General features: G+C 28.4%; 2 protein-coding genes across 9 annotated transcripts; one reads left to right on the forward strand and one right to left on the reverse strand.

Annotated features, from left to right (window-relative positions):
• Positions 1-119: 119 nt before the first annotated feature.
• LOC111029618 (ADP-ribosylation factor-like protein 4A) lies at positions 120-9,227 on the reverse strand. 4 transcript variants are annotated; one of them, XM_022308688.1, is made up of 7 exons: positions 9,077-9,220; positions 8,180-8,273; positions 7,953-8,047; positions 6,738-6,948; positions 4,406-6,376; positions 1,630-1,933; positions 120-1,550 (listed from the first exon to the last, which is right to left on the reverse strand). In XM_022308688.1, exons 6-7 carry the CDS (start codon positions 1,905-1,907, stop codon positions 1,223-1,225), a joined length of 606 nt encoding a protein of 201 aa, XP_022164380.1. In that variant the 5' UTR covers positions 1,908-1,933; positions 4,406-6,376; positions 6,738-6,948; positions 7,953-8,047; positions 8,180-8,273; positions 9,077-9,220; the 3' UTR covers positions 120-1,222. The 4 variants fall into 4 exon arrangements, with proteins under 4 accessions (XP_022164380.1, XP_022164383.1, XP_022164382.1 ...); XM_022308691.1 differs by lacking the exon at positions 6,738-6,948 and having other exon boundaries at positions 9,077-9,227; XM_022308690.1 differs by lacking the exons at positions 7,953-8,047; positions 8,180-8,273.
• Positions 9,228-12,543: 3,316 nt separating this feature from the next.
• LOC111029617 (N(4)-(Beta-N-acetylglucosaminyl)-L-asparaginase-like) lies at positions 12,544-17,646 on the forward strand. 5 transcript variants are annotated; one of them, XM_022308686.1, is made up of 7 exons: positions 12,544-12,727; positions 12,795-12,887; positions 15,148-15,301; positions 15,369-15,594; positions 15,675-15,859; positions 17,095-17,202; positions 17,307-17,646. In XM_022308686.1, exons 3-7 carry the CDS (start codon positions 15,165-15,167, stop codon positions 17,611-17,613), a joined length of 963 nt encoding a protein of 320 aa, XP_022164378.1. In that variant the 5' UTR covers positions 12,544-12,727; positions 12,795-12,887; positions 15,148-15,164; the 3' UTR covers positions 17,614-17,646. The 5 variants fall into 5 exon arrangements, with proteins under 5 accessions (XP_022164378.1, XP_022164379.1, XP_022164377.1 ...); XM_022308687.1 differs by having other exon boundaries at positions 12,544-12,698; XM_022308685.1 differs by lacking the exon at positions 12,544-12,727 and having other exon boundaries at positions 12,734-12,887.
• The last annotated feature ends 2,247 nt before the right edge of the window (positions 17,647-19,893 follow it).

The raw sequence follows: 19,893 nt of genomic DNA on the forward strand, positions 1-19,893 counted from the left end.
AAAATATTTAATTAACTACCCAATTCACTCTAACTACATAGTAATAAATTATTTACTTTCTAATTAAACACTTTTATAAGTAGTATAAGTTTATTGTTAACATACTGTTAATTTGGGCATAATTAACATTAGAACAGTTTTTCCTGACCTAAGAGCATGTGATAAAAGAAAATATAATGAAGATAATCATATCATATTATGGTAACCTGATAGGGTGTAGAAGACCCATTACAGAAACAAATAATAATTTGGCTAGCATCGAGTATTAGAAAAAAAAAACTGTTCTAGTGTTGATAAATAAAATAAATGTGAGCGCAACTTGAAACTGTACATAAGACCAATTGATCAGAATTATTAAACTAAATAATAATTCATTATGTAAGTTATCAGTTATTGGAACTAAATTGCATATTAATTGTAATTGATACATATAATATATAAATAATAATAAATATTTTACATTTAAATTATAAAAGGGTTTAGTCAAAAACATAAACTGTTGAACCTTCCATTGAATACATTTTTTTAGTGCAGCAGTAATTTTAAACAAGTGAAATATTGCACTAAAGAAAATAATAATACAATATAATTTCAAAAACAATAAAGCACCATAGAGTGACAACAAATACATTTAATAACAAACTAGTTGCTCTTTAAAGTGAATCATATAACGTTTAAGTGAAAATAATAAATGTCAAACATCCAATTTGTTAGCTGCCATATTCAAAAAGCTACCATTTGTATCATATAAAAATCATACTTACAATCGGTGGGAACATTTTTAAAACGTAATACATGATTTTAAATGGTCTTTTAAAATTACATTAACATAGTTAAACACACAAATAAATGTTGTGTATTAAACACTGTTCTATAAATGTAAGTAGTTACTGGGAATCAATGAAATAACACAATATTAGATTATTATTACTACTAGTAAGTTACAATACATTTAAATAAAATATCCATCAAGTATACTATTGTCTATTGTTATGCCATCTAAACAAAACAAATAGTTTAAATAATTAAATAAATGTACCCAGTAATAATAATAGCACTTAATATCGTCGATATCAAAACCAAAATTCAATATGAGTGGTTTATTGTTAAACACGTGTCATGGAAATTTCAAATTATGGCGCAAAGATAAATGTATGTATTCATTATCCCAATAGCGCATTACTTTTATATACAAATATAGTTATACTGGTATTTAGCTAATTTATCGAGTTTTCTTTTTCACTTGTTTAGCTAATTTTCTGCGTTTTAATATCATATCATAAAGTGCATCCAAACCTTCTTGAAGACCATCGCCAGTTATAGCACAAGCAGCTTGAATATGCCACAAATGGTTAAGTTCATTTAGACCTAAAAGTCTTTCTAATTCTGCTGAATCTCGTGCTGCTGGCAAATCTTGTTTATTTGCTAACACTAAAATTGGTACACCTGTATTTTCTGGTGCTCTTGCTGTGCGGGCTAGTTCCATTTTTGCTTCTTCCATCCGTTCTACATCTACACTGTCCACAACGAATAATATACCATCAGTACACCTGAAAATAATTTTATGAAGGTAAATAAAGAAGCTAATCAACTTTGAATCAAAGAAATCAAATTAAAGTTAAAATTTACCTAGTATAACTTTTCCATAACGGTCGAAGTTTTTCTTGTCCACCAACATCCCACACAAGAAATGTTTGACCTCGGGCCCTACCGACAGTTCCTTTTACTTTTTCACAGTTAAATCCAATTGTAGGAACTGTATTCAGGTACTGGTTGAATTTAAGTCTGTAAAGGGCTGTAGTCTTACCAGCACTGTCTAGGCCCAACATGACTACATGCAAATGACTTTGTGGTGTAGGGAGTGCATCCAGCAAAGATGCTGAACTCTTACCCATGTTGGCCCCCATTGTTTTATGCTCAAACGCATAACACCCTGAAAAAATAAATACATTTAGTATACACTTTAAAATAGGAGATTTAATGAAATTTAAATATATTTTAATGCCTGCCTAAACAATACTTAATACATAAGACTATGCAATAAAATTCTAATATTGATACTATCTACTCAAACTAGGATTATTTCAAACATACCAGTATCTAGATAACTAAATAAATAAATTTAGAATAAAGGTAGCTACTAATTTTGAAGATCAGCTCGTAAAACTAGTCAATGTTTCCAAATAATCATTAACTAATATATATTTTTTGAAAAAAAGTAGGTGTTGAATTGGTAAACCAAAATGACACATTCATAGTTAAAGTTCACATAATATACAAGATAAATAAATAAGATCTTAAACACCTTATAAAGAGTGATTCACAAGTCATGATCATCTTCATTTCTTTAATTATGTAGGCGTGTTATTAAAAATTTGATTTTTGGAATTTTTAAATATAAACACTTAAAGACCATATTTTAAATTCTTGAGATCTTTTATATTACTTAAGGAATCAGGATTGTCTTGTGAAGATATAATCTTTTGTTTTTAAAAGGAGAACCCTCATTTTCCACAGTAAATAATTTAGAAAACTTTTTAGGAGATGTTGATGCATCAAAATCAAAATTTAAATGAGTAGTGTTTGACTGTTTGAGTTATTTAATTTTGAGTACATACTAAATATTATAGGTTATAGAAGGTTTGGGAGATATGGGTGGCTATGGTGATTTGACAATTTTAGTGATTAATTAGTGACTTGTTACTAATTAGCTTAAAAATAAGCAAAATAACAAAACTTAATTTCACATACTGCTGATTTGGTTCTTTTAGCGATTTTATTATACTTTTGCTTCTAGTTTCACAAAAAATATGGACTTAGTGTTTAATTTCTTAATTCCAATTACCAATTTTCAATGTTAAATATTTTGCTTTTTCATTGCAAAAAATTGTACAAAATGGCATTATTAACCCATATGTACCAATATCTCGATTTGACTAAAATTTGAATTTCTTATTCCTTGGCTTATTCTCTTAGCATGGCAGAATAAATACTATTTCCAATATCTATTACATCTATTTAAATTTTTTGTAAAACCATATTTAAGGACTATTATCCTCAGTAAAAACATTTAAATAACTGAAAAACTTATCATTCAAATTTTGAATTAGGAAGGTATCAACATTTTTAAAAAAATTATTCACTAAAAATGTACAGTAAAAAAGTGGGCTTCTCAAATGGTTAACAGAAATTTGTGACACTTTTTAAGTTGTACTCAAAAAATTTAAGAATGTAAAAATATGATCTTTGAGCATAGGTATAGCTTTATTACGTACACCAAAGTTGGAAACGTGAGTACAGCTTACATCTGCTTCTACTGGTATTCATATAAGTACCTAACTCTTGCACAAAAAAAATTGAAAAAACTTGAACAATTTGTGTTGAAAATGTTCATTGTTCCTGATAATTTCAGTGAAAAAAGATTTTCATAGAAAACTCCTTTCCAAAAGTCAGAATTTTAATAAATTCATATCCGTTTTTAAAAGAAAAATGATGGCGAGCATGCTTGGTAAATCGCACTATATTTAATCGAAAAGTTTTCTAATTATCTGAGATGATTATTTAAAAATAATAATTAATAAGTAGGTACATCTTTTAACAGTTTTAACAAGTAATCAGGTAGATATGAGGGTATATATTAATAATTCAATTCATAGGTTCCTGTCAGCCTAAAATTAGTACCAATAAGCAATATCATTATAAATTAAAGTGCCTATATGAAATTTGGCTACTAAAATCTACTGATAAAAACTATTTTTGGGCAGGTACAACTTCCACAATATCAATTAAAATAAAGATATAGGTACATTCTATTAGAAATTTGACAGATAAACAATTTTAATACATCAATATGGATTTTACCTACAGGCTACTAGTCTACTTACTCCCACACATCAATTACCCAAATAGTTATATCTTATTTTAAAAAGAATATCATTAGGTACGCCTACACGTTTATTTAAAATTATATGGGTAACATATTTTTAGTAGGGTTAAAGGTAATTTGAAAACTAACCAAATTAAAATAATAGTCATGACATGCCTACTTTTATAATAAAGAAAATTGACAATATTTAAAAGTATTGCAACACTTGTTGCTGTTTAATTTAAATTTTAAATATCGACAATTCTGTTTTATCCCAATTCAAAATTTATCTATACCTTTGTAAATAATTTAATTTCAAACGTTGTACTACACTTGGAACATGTAATAGAATAGGTGAGTGTAGTCAATATTATTTAACATGGAAAACAGGTAGGTAGCGTTGAAACGATCGAGACATACCTACGCTTTGCGAGTTAACTCAGCGGACAACAGCACGAGATAGGATCGGACAAGGACGGGTAAACAACAAATGTTTAAGCAGTGCGGGCGACGTCGGCGGATAAGTAGATTTGTTTGTACCTGAATCAAAATGTTACGTTGCCCGTCACGGGATCGCATAGTTGTCGGCGGCCGCCGAGTTGGACGTCAACTGCATTTGGACGGCGGCTGGCCACCATTCGGACGGTTATGACAGTGGTGTCGTCGTACGACTGCCGTGGTCGTCGTCGTAGTCGTCGAGTGTAGGCGGCAAACGGTCGGACAGCGACGGCAGCAAAACTGGACACGGCGGCGAGTGGAGACTGGCTGGTCCGTTTCTCTCGCTCACGCAAAAACTGGTCCGTTTCCCGTGCTCAGCGATATCCGGTGATCTGAATGCCCACGCGACGGACGGACAAAACAAAAATCGATACAGCAAACCCCTTTTTGAAAATCGGTTATCGGATTGATCGGTATTACTGGGAAACCGTCGTCGTATCTACTGCATACGAATATCGTTTAATCGATATTGTTATTATTATTGTTAATGTTAATGTGTAATTGCGGTTATTAACTCTGCCCTATAACTATAATTCTATTGACCGACGGCGGAGCACGACAACACACGCACAAACGACGCATTCACACGCACACGCCTCACATCATCGTCATCAACATTCACGTCCCGAAGGCATCTCGAAAATATGTTGTAGTAGTTGTACCTATTTTTTTTTTTTACTTTTTTTTTTATGTATATACCTGTTATTTGTTTACCAGCTGATTTCCATAATTTTCTTATCAACGGTTTCTGTAACGGGCGAAAAGAATAATATGTATGCCAATGCCCAAAATGCCACCATGACAATTTTGTATACAAATATTAATGATAGTTTAATACATATAAATAAAAGAAAACATATTCTATTCAATTAATAGGAACTAGGCCTTTTTTAAATTGGTACCAGGTACGTCACAAATTATGATACAGAATAAATTATTCAATATTCATAACATAAAAATTGGGTGATAACACAGATATATAAAAATACTAGATAGCCGACTTCTATAGTACATACGTATAAAATAATGTCTCCAACAAAATGGCCGCCAATCGTTATCTAAGAGGTGACTGTTTACAAATTTAACTGATATGATAAGTGATAAGATACTATTTTGGAGGGGTATAATATTTTAAATTTTGTTGAGACGTAAGCCTTAAGAAAATTTTTTTTCCGAATTATATTTATCTGGAACTATTTGGTTAGAGCTAAAATTCGGAACCTTTTATTATTTATAAAAATAATTTAAATTTAAATATTATGTTTTATTGTATTTGCATGTAATTACATAGAACAATATGGTAATCGCGAGCTATTTATAAATATTTAGCATCTCAAACGCAAAAACAACTTGATGAATCTATAATAATAATAATAATAATAAAATACATGTATTATGTTATTATTTTGTAATTATATACGAGCAAATATTACATATTTAGCATACTGTTTTTTATTTTATAAATATAAATTGTGATACATGTACAAGACTTACAGTAAGTACAGTTGTTATTAATATTTTTTAAGTACATACATATTACTATGGTTTATTATTGCTGTGCTTGGGGCTGTTCAAATAAAAGAGTGCCTAACAGTGGCATTCATTTTTTTGCGTAAGTATATTTAAAAAAAACTGACATCAATGAAACTTACAAACTAATTATTTCCAAAATTTTCAGCTTTCCTTTAAAAAATAAAGAACGTACTGAAAATTGGTTAAAAAATATTAATAGGAAAGGGTTTATTCCAACTGAGTATAGTAGGTTGTGTAGTGAGCATTTTCTCCCTAGTGATTTTAAACCTTATAATAAGGAAAATGGTCGTTTACGTTTGAATGATAATGCAATACCATCAGTATTTAATTCAACAACTGAAGAAGTTCATTGCCAGAGTATAATAGAAAATTATGAAGTTGAAGTAGAAGTTCCTCTTGATTTGAGTATGTCTAAGTTAGATGAAGAACTTCCAGTCACACTTCAGAGATCTGTATTGGTCAGTGATATTATAACTACACCTAGAAAAAAAACAACAGTATTATTTCCAGAACTTCAAATTACACCTAAAAGACCATCATGTAGAACACCAAAAAGAGGTAGACCCCAAAACTCAATTGTCACTCCAAAAACCAAAAAAAACAAAACAAAGCTTAAAACATTACAAAAAAGAGTACTTAGACTTAAAAAAAAAATTAATAACTTAAAAGAACTTTTACAAGACATAAAAGAGAAAGGTTTAATTGAAGAAAATGGTTTTAATGTCATATTAGAAGACTTTGATGGCATATCTAGGGAAATCTTCAATAATCAGTTGAAAAACAAAAATAAAAATGCTAAAGGTCGAAGATACAGCGATGAGCTTAAAAAATTTGCACTTACTTTGAATTATTACTCTCCAAAAGCTTACAAGTACTGTCGGTTAGTATGCATTTCAGAAATTCTCTTTATTAAATAATATATTATTTTGAACACAATTTTTTTTTCTAGCACAATATTTAAACTTCCTCATCCTACAGCAATAAGATCTTGGACTTCATCTGTAAAAGGGGAACCCGGTTTTTTCTCTGAAGTTTTTCTTTTTTTAAAAACTCTAGAAATAGAAAATAAAGAATGTAATCTTGTTTTCGATGCAATGTGCATAAAAAAGCAAGTCATCTGGGACAAACAAGCACATAAATTTACAGGATACTGTGATTATGGTGATAATCTTACAGTTGAAAGTAGTGAAACAGCAGCCACTGAGGCATTAGTTTTTATGCTCGTAAGTTTAAATGGTAAGTGGAAACTACCAATCGGATATTTCTTACAAAATAAAACTAATGCTGTGCGACAAGCAGAATTAATTAAAACAGCACTTACACTGTCTCACCAATCAGGACTAAATGTAAGAGGTATCACCTGTGATGGGGCATTTACAAATTTTTCGACATTGAAAATTTTGGGATGTGAATTTGGTGAAGGATTTGATAATATCAAATCTTGGTTTAGTCATCCTATCGATGGATCACAAATTTTTTTTATACCAGATGCATGCCATATGATTAAGTTGGCACGGAATACGTTAGGAAATTGTTTAGTTATAGAATCTAATACTGGTCATATTAAATGGTGTTATTTTGAATATTTACACGAGATTCAATCAAATTTATCTTTAAAATTTGCAAATAAAATAACTGGTGTACATTTGAATTGGAAAAGTAACAAAATGAAAGTAAAATTGGCAGTCCAACTTCTAAGCTCATCAACAGCTAAAGCAATTCAATACTTAAAAGATAACAATTATAAACAGTTTAAGGATAGTGATGAAACTATTGTTTTTTGTCAAACATTAGATCAGTTATTTGATTTTTTAAATTCCAGGAATCCATTTTCAAAAGGTTATAAAAGCCCTATTTTTAAATCAAATCTAAAATTTTTAAAATCTAAAATGATTCCTTTTATTAACTATTTATACAGTCTTAAGTATAAAAACAAACTGCTTTTCACTACAAACAAAAAAACATTTATTTTAGGGTTTGCAATGGGTGTAAAATCAATGTTTGAAATAGCTGCAAAACTGTTTACAGATAATTTAAACTTTAAGTACATCCTTACATATTATTTTTCACAAGATCATATTGAATTGTTATTTGGACGTATACGTCAAAGATATGGAGCAAATAATAATCCCAATGTGATCCAATTTAAAACTGCAATAAAACAGATATTATTAAAAAATGCTATTACATGTTCTACTAACAACAACTGCAATACTTTTGATGAAGATATAATATCCACAATTTTCCCATTTAAATGGAATAAAAATAAAAATAATGTACTACCTTTAGCAGTAGCTGATGATGATAACGAAGATGATAAAATGGAGATTTTAAATACATGTGATTTATTGAATAATACAAATTCTAGTTATGAGGACTGCAAAAAAAATATTATATATTATATTACTGGCTATGCAATTAAAAAAATTATTTTCATGTTAGATTGTAACAGTTGTAAACAATCACTTATAAAACCTACAAGTGACCATAACTATAATCATTCAGCAGATTATTCTAAATTTATAGATTTTAAAAATAATGGTGGTCTAATATCTCCCTCAGAAAGTTCATTTAAAGTTGTGTATCAAACTGAAATATTTCTTTTAAGTTTAACTAATAATTTACAAACACTAAATATACCAAACCTTGACTTAAAAATAACTTCCCTTGTTAATAAAAAATTTGCATTGGACAAAAATATATTTAAATATTTAGAATGTAATAATGTTTTTACATTAGATAGACCCCATAAATTGGTTTTAATTGCATTACTTATACAAAAATATCTAAGCATAAGATTACATTCATTTGGTAAAATGTATTCTACAGATATTTTAAACCCAATAAGTAACCGTCATAAATTGACGAAACAAATTTTATTTATGAATCAATAATATTATTGTACCTATACCTACGAGATGTAGTTTAAAATACCTATTATTTCTTTAGTTATGCATTATAATTTCATTTTAATAAACCCAAGGAATGTACTTATGTTGAAAAATCTAAATTTAAAATGTATTTTAATTTTATTAAGATTAAATAATTTACTTTATATTATTAATTTACTGATTAAATAAAGCACTTGGTAATTTTTTTTTTTAATTGTTATACTTTATTAGAAATAATATCCCCCGGTATACTGGTATTTTTATTACAATAAATTATTTTTTGACTCACACATGTATCTTTAAAGATGTACCAATCTTCAAGAACACAAGCAAGATAATTGATGACAATTTTTCTTGCATAAACCATATATAAAAACTTAACTCCACCCAAAATCTGTATAAAATAATAATTGTTTTTAAAGTTTATTAAGTTTAAACAANGCAATACCATCAGTATTTAATTCAACAACTGAAGAAGTTCATTGCCAGAGTATAATAGAAAATTATGAAGTTGAAGTAGAAGTTCCTCTTGATTTGAGTATGTCTAAGTTAGATGAAGAACTTCCAGTCACACTTCAGAGATCTGTATTGGTCAGTGATATTATAACTACACCTAGAAAAAAAACAACAGTATTATTTCCAGAACTTCAAATTACACCTAAAAGACCATCATGTAGAACACCAAAAAGAGGTAGACCCCAAAACTCAATTGTCACTCCAAAAACCAAAAAAAACAAAACAAAGCTTAAAACATTACAAAAAAGAGTACTTAGACTTAAAAAAAAAATTAATAACTTAAAAGAACTTTTACAAGACATAAAAGAGAAAGGTTTAATTGAAGAAAATGGTTTTAATGTCATATTAGAAGACTTTGATGGCATATCTAGGGAAATCTTCAATAATCAGTTGAAAAACAAAAATAAAAATGCTAAAGGTCGAAGATACAGCGATGAGCTTAAAAAATTTGCACTTACTTTGAATTATTACTCTCCAAAAGCTTACAAGTACTGTCGGTTAGTATGCATTTCAGAAATTCTCTTTATTAAATAATATATTATTTTGAACACAATTTTTTTTTCTAGCACAATATTTAAACTTCCTCATCCTACAGCAATAAGATCTTGGACTTCATCTGTAAAAGGGGAACCCGGTTTTTTCTCTGAAGTTTTTCTTTTTTTAAAAACTCTAGAAATAGAAAATAAAGAATGTAATCTTGTTTTCGATGCAATGTGCATAAAAAAGCAAGTCATCTGGGACAAACAAGCACATAAATTTACAGGATACTGTGATTATGGTGATAATCTTACAGTTGAAAGTAGTGAAACAGCAGCCACTGAGGCATTAGTTTTTATGCTCGTAAGTTTAAATGGTAAGTGGAAACTACCAATCGGATATTTCTTACAAAATAAAACTAATGCTGTGCGACAAGCAGAATTAATTAAAACAGCACTTACACTGTCTCACCAATCAGGACTAAATGTAAGAGGTATCACCTGTGATGGGGCATTTACAAATTTTTCGACATTGAAAATTTTGGGATGTGAATTTGGTGAAGGATTTGATAATATCAAATCTTGGTTTAGTCATCCTATCGATGGATCACAAATTTTTTTTATACCAGATGCATGCCATATGATTAAGTTGGCACGGAATACGTTAGGAAATTGTTTAGTTATAGAATCTAATACTGGTCATATTAAATGGTGTTATTTTGAATATTTACACGAGATTCAATCAAATTTATCTTTAAAATTTGCAAATAAAATAACTGGTGTACATTTGAATTGGAAAAGTAACAAAATGAAAGTAAAATTGGCAGTCCAACTTCTAAGCTCATCAACAGCTAAAGCAATTCAATACTTAAAAGATAACAATTATAAACAGTTTAAGGATAGTGATGAAACTATTGTTTTTTGTCAAACATTAGATCAGTTATTTGATTTTTTAAATTCCAGGAATCCATTTTCAAAAGGTTATAAAAGCCCTATTTTTAAATCAAATCTAAAATTTTTAAAATCTAAAATGATTCCTTTTATTAACTATTTATACAGTCTTAAGTATAAAAACAAACTGCTTTTCACTACAAACAAAAAAACATTTATTTTAGGGTTTGCAATGGGTGTAAAATCAATGTTTGAAATAGCTGCAAAACTGTTTACAGATAATTTAAACTTTAAGTACATCCTTACATATTATTTTTCACAAGATCATATTGAATTGTTATTTGGACGTATACGTCAAAGATATGGAGCAAATAATAATCCCAATGTGATCCAATTTAAAACTGCAATAAAACAGATATTATTAAAAAATGCTATTACATGTTCTACTAACAACAACTGCAATACTTTTGATGAAGATATAATATCCACAATTTTCCCATTTAAATGGAATAAAAATAAAAATAATGTACTACCTTTAGCAGTAGCTGATGATGATAACGAAGATGATAAAATGGAGATTTTAAATACATGTGATTTATTGAATAATACAAATTCTAGTTATGAGGACTGCAAAAAAAATATTATATATTATATTACTGGCTATGCAATTAAAAAAATTATTTTCATGTTAGATTGTAACAGTTGTAAACAATCACTTATAAAACCTACAAGTGACCATAACTATAATCATTCAGCAGATTATTCTAAATTTATAGATTTTAAAAATAATGGTGGTCTAATATCTCCCTCAGAAAGTTCATTTAAAGTTGTGTATCAAACTGAAATATTTCTTTTAAGTTTAACTAATAATTTACAAACACTAAATATACCAAACCTTGACTTAAAAATAACTTCCCTTGTTAATAAAAAATTTGCATTGGACAAAAATATATTTAAATATTTAGAATGTAATAATGTTTTTACATTAGATAGACCCCATAAATTGGTTTTAATTGCATTACTTATACAAAAATATCTAAGCATAAGATTACATTCATTTGGTAAAATGTATTCTACAGATATTTTAAACCCAATAAGTAACCGTCATAAATTGACGAAACAAATTTTATTTATGAATCAATAATATTATTGTACCTATACCTACGAGATGTAGTTTAAAATACCTATTATTTCTTTAGTTATGCATTATAATTTCATTTTAATAAACCCAAGGAATGTACTTATGTTGAAAAATCTAAATTTAAAATGTATTTTAATTTTATTAAGATTAAATAATTTACTTTATATTATTAATTTACTGATTAAATAAAGCACTTGGTAATTTTTTTTTTTAATTGTTATACTTTATTAGAAATAATATCCCCCGGTATACTGGTATTTTTATTACAATAAATTATTTTTTGACTCACACATGTATCTTTAAAGATGTACCAATCTTCAAGAACACAAGCAAGATAATTGATGACAATTTTTCTTGCATAAACCATATATAAAAACTTAACTCCACCCAAAATCTGTATAAAATAATAATTGTTTTTAAAGTTTATTAAGTTTAAACAATATGATATTATAATTATAAGTACAACAGTATATTGTATGTTTAACACTGTTCTTCAATTGCTTATCATCAATAATATAAAACATAAACATTCACCTCTTAGATAAGGATGGCGGCCATTTTACTGGCGACAATAATAATATCGAAGTCGGCTATCTAGTATTTTTATATATCTGTGGGTGATAAGTAACTCAATAGTGGATGATTTTATCACTTAATAAATCTGTGATTTTTTTTCTCTGATAAACAAAAAACATATGTTTAAATATTTCGATATTACAACTGATGTGCACGATTTAAAGCAGTATCACGGATTATTGTTGGTGCTGCCTTTTGTTACTTTTGAAATGTTTTTAATTTTTTTCTTATAATCTATGGTTATAGTAACTAGTATGTGTATGTTAACCTCAGTTAAAGCCTGTAGGCGGGAATCACCGACTAAGATATAGGTACCCATCCGTCTTGGCGTCTTACAAATGTAACTACATACCTAGCACATTTTACGTCAACAATAATCCATTTTACTCTGTTATTTTTAAAACTAGAGTGGACTGACCCATAACAAATTTTAAGGCGGTATTATTATCTAGCAATCTAGAACATCCATAGGAGGATTTTATTAATATTATTATTTTTAAGTAAGTTATGATTATTTTAAAATGTACAGTTTCAAAAAGGTTATAACTTGCTTCTTAATAAAAATATTAATAAAAAAATCGAGATGCCCAGAGAATTTACTGTATAAAATGTATTATTGTGAACGCAGAACTCGCCATTTTGGTTGTTGTAAGACGGAGACAACAATGCCGGTAAATAATAAATATAAATTATTATACGAAGATTTATGCGATAGGTATACAAAAATCGTGGTCTTATTTTTATACTTGTAATAGGTAGTAGATACAATATTTTTTTTGTATTTTTATTCTATCTTTAATGACTGATGAAAATTATAATTAATAATTTTTAAACGCATTCAAGAGGTCAGAACTTTTGGTGAATTTTGGTTCCATGTAGATCCTCGGTTAAGATTTTTTTAAATAATATTTTAGAATATGTTATACTATGAAACAATGTATTTACCTACCAAAAAAAGAATATTCATTTTTTATTGTTAATAATCGTTTTTTAGTTAAATTATTTGTATTAACATGAATCCTAATACAGCGTAATAGCATGATTGTAATTATATGCATCTGTGATACCTAATAAGTAATAAAATGTGGTAATATATAGTATTATAGTAAACATATTCACAAATTTAATATCTCAGTTCATGATTTTAAGCAATAAATACGGACTTTTTGATAAGACTACGGTCCTTACAATTTTAAAATCTGGCATCACTGGTGATGACCGTTTCGGTGTTTCAGTATTTTATATCAGCAATTCTGTGATTCAGCTATTTCGAATTTCGACTGTTGATCATTTACAAAAAAATAAATATTTCACTCCTCAATGTAACACTGTCCGCAGCTGTCAACTGGAAATTCATAAAGATTATTGGCATAATTGTATAAACCAGACGGGCGAGTGGGCGACGGATCCCAGGGGCCAAGGCAGGCGCGCAGGCTCGGAGGCTGCAGACGTGCAGTCACCACTCATCACTAATCTATCCCCATCATATAACTGTTGAACTGCTACTGCTATTATTTCTATTTTATGGTTTCGAAATTCTAGTATTCTACTGCGAATAAATTCAGATAAATATTAAATAGGTGTATCTTAGTTCCTGAGTTTAACATGCGTGATACGTTTAGGCGCGGCTAAATCCACTAGTTCGGTACTTCGGTCTAGTTTAGTTTTTTTTTTCTGATTCGGTGATTCTATTATTAAATATTTTTTAAAGATTACCATGTTTAAGCCTCATAATTAATCTTTATTCATTGCATTAGTAACTTTATATAGTTATTAGTTTCTACTACTCTGTCTATACTCACTTATCAGTCATTTGTTTGTTTTGACGGCACAGGCAACAGGCCACATTCAGTATTTAATTTTGTTTCTAAAATTCATAAAAACGTGTATAGAGGTTTGTTTTATTGAATGTCATACATAATGTTGTAGGTATCGAAGTTTTCTATTTTAAATTACATATATAAATCAATACCAAAATGTCAATTAACAGTTGTTGTTATCGTTTAAAACTAATAATATTTAGTTTAAGTTTTTCTGTCTCATTGATCGTAATAATGATCAAATTGTATTGTCATACTATAAAAGATGGCTGTTCAACTTATAATACTCCAATGGTTATTAGTACGTGGGCGTTTACTCATGCAACAACAAAAAGTAATGATTTTTTAAATACTATTTACAAAAATAAAACACTTGTTGCTTACAGTTTTATATGAGATGTTTATTGTGTACAATGCCTGTTGTTACAAAGCATTGAGTTTTAAAAAGCCAGTTTAAAACCTTTAAATTATTTATTTTGTATTTTTGTAGTTTTATATTAGAATCCAATGACCTAATATATCTTACTGACAAAATGACCATTGTTAATTGCATTCATTAACATCTATCATTATCAAAAAGTAAATTAAAACTTCTTGATTGATCTATTTTATTTGAATACAGAAGAAATTGATTTTAATTTTTCTAACTTATTGAATTCATTTTTTAATTTGGGGATAATTAGTTTATTATATACATTTAATTAAGTTTATTCCAAATTTAAATTTGTTTTAAAATTAGTATCCAATACTTGGTCATAAGTTCCACCCACTTATTAGAAGAAATACAATAAATTATTGATTCTTTCAAATTGTTACATTTCAATTAACATTTATATATATATATTTTTAAAGAGCTGGTTCATCAGGTTAACATTTCTTTAATCTAGTAAAATTAATACAGCACCTATTGTAAACTGTTTCTATTTAAAAATGTATTTAGGTTGGTCGGTGTTAAATATGACAGGCACTGCAATTGATGCAGTTGTAGCTGGATGTACAATTTGCGAACAAGAGCAATGTGATGGTACTGTTGGTTATGGTGGAAGTCCTGATGAAAACGGAGAAACTTCTTTAGATGCTCTTATTATTGATGGGTTTGTTAATTATTTATTACTATTTACTTAAAATTTTAATAATTTGATTGAAACAATAAATCCATAGAGCTACAATGAATATGGGAGCTGTTGGGCATATGAAACGTATCAAGTCAGCATCTAAAGTAGCACGGCTTGTGATGGAAAACACAAAACATACTCTTCTTGTAGGTGATGAAGCAACTCAATTTGCTATACAGATGGGCTTTAAAGAGACTAATCTCAGCACAATCGATTCGTTGAACTTGTGGAAACAATGGAAATCTAATAATTGTCAGCCAAACTTTTGGACTGTATGTTGTTTATTGTTTGATACAGTCTTACAATTAAAATATTGACTCATTAAATGGACTGAAAAATATGTTAAATGTAGAATGTCAACCCAGATCCAACAAAGTATTGTGGGCCTTACAAACCAAATTTTCCAAAACATTCAAAGCCTGAGTCAAATCTTGTGGATTCAAAAAATCACGATACTATTGGAATTATTGCAATTGACCATGAAGGTAATATTGCTGCTGGTACATCTACAAATGGTGCAAAATTCAAAATATCTGGGTAAGCAATAAACAAAAATATATTATATCATAATAATAGGTATTTCTATTATGAAAACCTATAATTTTAAAATTAAAACTAACAAACTACCTGGAAACTCCAGGTATTATCTGTAAAAAAACTTGTGCCGTGACTTGTTAGAAAATTAAAAAATATGCATATAAATATATACGAGTTTATAGATAACTAAACAACTCTCAGCCAAGTGTCATTAACACAGATAACATATGGTCACTAATTGGTGGCTTCTTATTCAACATTTTCATTTTAATTGTACTCTGTTGACTGTCATCACCAGGGCTTAGAACTTATAGCACATATAACCATCAAAATAAGAGCTGAAAACAGCTCTTAAATACTTCATTATAAGCACTTAAAAATATTAAAATAAGCAAATTATATCATTGCAAAAACTATCAACATAATTTTTTTCTATATTATCATTCAATTTTTATAACTGTAAACAATATTTTTTTGAATAGTGCTATACTCTATTTCAAATAAGTCTGGAAAAATGTACAACGAAAACACGTCCGGTTTCGCGCAAGTGTGTTACGTGATCTGCCAGCGGCCTAATCACGACGAGTAACCGAAACTATAGCCAATCACAATTCACAGCGGACCTGCACGCGCCATTTTTTCCAGACTTATTTGGAATAGAGTATAGGTACTCGTTTGCAATTATGAAGATTTTTCATTTAAATTAATATTAATATTTTACACTATCAATACTTTTGAAATAGAAAAATAATTTTCTCATCATAATATGCTCTTCAAATTATTGTCATCAAGTTTATTTTTCATTAAAAACCATTAATTTTATAGAATAATTTTACTTTCTTAAATATTCACCTTTAGCGAGAGGCCTCAAAAAGCGCCCGACACTGAATATATCCAAGATAATACATTTTTTAGATAGGTAGTTCTTAAAACATGAGCACCTGTTGCATTTTTTAAACCCTGGCGCCCATAAGTGGTATTATAAACTACTATTGGTATCTATTTGCATCGTCTTGTAAACAAGGTGAACAAGATTATGGGCAGTGGTGTGCTCATGGGGTTGATGAGAATGTCATATTCCTCCTTTTGACTTATTTTTGTCATATATTTCATATTATAATTAAGTTTGATTTTGATTATTTTTAGTAATTACTTATAAGTGACAAAGCTTCTCTTTTAAAACAACATTTACATATCATTATCTATAATTATAATTTATATTAATAATACTGTAGAAGAGTTGGTGATTCTCCCATTCCTGGATCTGGTGCTTACGCTATGAACACTTTTGGTGCCGCTGCAGCAACAGGTGATGGAGACATACTAATGCGTTTTTTACCAAGGTATGTAATACTAATATTTTCAAATAACTCAAAATACCAACCAAATAATGAATAAAATCTTCTTTAGTTAATTAATTTGTAAATTTTTCTCTTTTTACTACTAGTTTCCATGCAGTTCAAGCAATGAAGCTTGGCTATATGCCAGCAAAAGCAGCTCGATTAGCCATAGATACAATTGTCAATTATTATCCAGACTTTAGTGGAGCAGTTATAGCTGTTGATAAGTATGGGAATGATGGTGCTGCTTGTCATGGATTTGACAGATTCCCATACTCTATCGCTAGTCCTAAACACAATAAAGTGTCCGTAATTTATACCATATGTTCCAAACCGAAATCATGGAACTTAGCCTATTATACACAGGCTACTTTTATAAATTTATCTTATGTATTTTCAATTTTTAAATTTTGAAATATAGTACATTTCATTTAGTGTAACATATTATTTTTGTATTTGTCATTTACAATAATATTTTATGATTTTTCAATTTTTAAACCTACTATAAAAATAATAAAATTATAGTAATGACCAGTGTCGCTCTGGCACATGATTGAGCCCCCTGGCCGACTAATTTTAAGTGGACTCCAACACCCCATATAAACTTAAAAACAAAAAATGTATTGCTTTTAATACCATTTTTAATTTAAAAAATATAAATTCTTTATATGCAGGTATATTGTTTTAAATTTAAATATAAATTGTTCCACTAATTCATGGACCCCTGATATTGAAAAATATCCAAGCTTCTTTAATGATTGCTTTAGTGAGCCTGACCTACACTGGTAAAAACTAATACTTATTTGTACTTGTTCAACAATAATTGATAACAATTCAGTATAAATAAATAAACACAATTATGACATATGAGTAAATATTTCGCTGCATTTTCCATTAAAAACAAATAAATAACAATAATCTTAAGATAACACGATTACATAATATGGTATAAACTATAAAGTTATTGAATTTTACATTTATTTTTTATACTTGTTGAATAAATTATTTGAATATTAATCAAATAATAATTATTGTAGGTAAGCATAGCAATTGTTCCATCTTTAAAAGTATTATGTATATTTAGTGCCCATTGCTTGTGGATGTAAACTATTTGTCCTATGATATTATGTTTGAAGCTGAATAATATTAAATAGATCTAACTCAATGACACCTGGTTCACAGAAATTTCTATCAAAATACACAATATTATTGCACTGTCCCTGCACCAGGACCCGCTGGAAGGCACACGCGATTGTACAAAGCAGCAAATTTTTTTGGAATTTTAGGGGCGGGCATTGTTTATAAATAATTTTTTTTTTTCAAATTGGCATCATTTTTATATTCTGATCATCTGGTTGGATAATCACAAATACAATTTCCATTTTAGTAAAAACATTTTATGATTGCTTTAATTTACTTTTATAAAAAAAATCTTAAAAAATAAAAAAAAAGTAGCCGAAAAGTCTTTAAATTTATGTTGGAACAAAACTACATATTTTATTTGCTACTATTATTTACTCAAGTAAGTTATGGATTGGTTTTTGGAGAATATTTTTAAAGGAAAAACATTTGAAGAGTTAAAATCAGCCAGGATTTTTTTTTGAAGAGGAAGGGGCTACAATATTTTATTGCTTAGGCTAGGGTACTACCGGGCTTAGAAAGTTTGATATTTCTTAGGACTCGAGCCCTAAAGCCTTCCCCTAGCTACGGCACTGGTTAAAATCATCATTTTTTGGGTTTCAAATAAAACTGTTGTCTTTACTTTTTGCGATGACCAGGTGTACGACACTACGACAGATGAGTCCTTTCAAAATACAGCATCTCAGCTATACTCTCATACTTGTTTAATTAATTATTTATTGATCAGAGATCAGACTAAATAACCAGACCCTATAGAAGTAAAACTCCTTTTTCTTCATTTTAAAAATGTTGCTTCAAGTTTACCAAACAGTTTTAATAATAATATTAACATTTTAACAAGTGTACTAATTTTTTTTTTTTGTTATCTCGATTATTTTAAAAAGTACTGAGCATTTGTAATGTTAACTCCTCAAAAAGTTTTACGATAGACCTAATTTGCTACCAGAAACCTACCTCGAAGACCGAAGTTAATTGGAGAATTTTTTTTTTTTAAAGTGATTAAAGGTAAAAAATTAATACATAAAAATCACAACTGATTTTAAAATAAATATGTACATTCTTCGCTCCTCTCAGAATCTAAAAGAATTAAAAAAATATCATGAATTAATAGGTCTACGTCGTATCAGCATTTTATGTAAACTTTGTCTTACTAAGGCAATACGCACAATAAACCAAAATGGATGTTCAGCAACATTCCACTTTTTGTACTGTTAGCTTAAATATTAAAGTGAATTGACCTATTATCAAACTTAAATGTAAGAATATCTGTGTTCTCTTGTTAGTTTTTAAAAATGTTTTAATTTTTAGGTGAATTATGAGCATTTTTAAATATTATTTTTTTATATACGCCTACCTAACTCATGTAAAAACTAAAATATAGTGAAAAACTAAAGAGAGAACACAGACAATGCTGATAATGTTCTTACATTTGAGTTTGATATTATGCCAACTTACACAATTCACTCTTAATTATTTTATTTAATCTGACAAGACAAGATTTGAACTGCTAGATGTACATTATGATGAATATGTGGATAGATTAATATCATCGCT

Source organism: Myzus persicae, unplaced genomic scaffold (genome assembly GCF_001856785.1).
Source record: "Myzus persicae strain clone G006 unplaced genomic scaffold, MPER_G0061.0, whole genome shotgun sequence".
NCBI lineage: Eukaryota > Metazoa > Arthropoda > Insecta > Hemiptera > Aphididae > Myzus > Myzus persicae.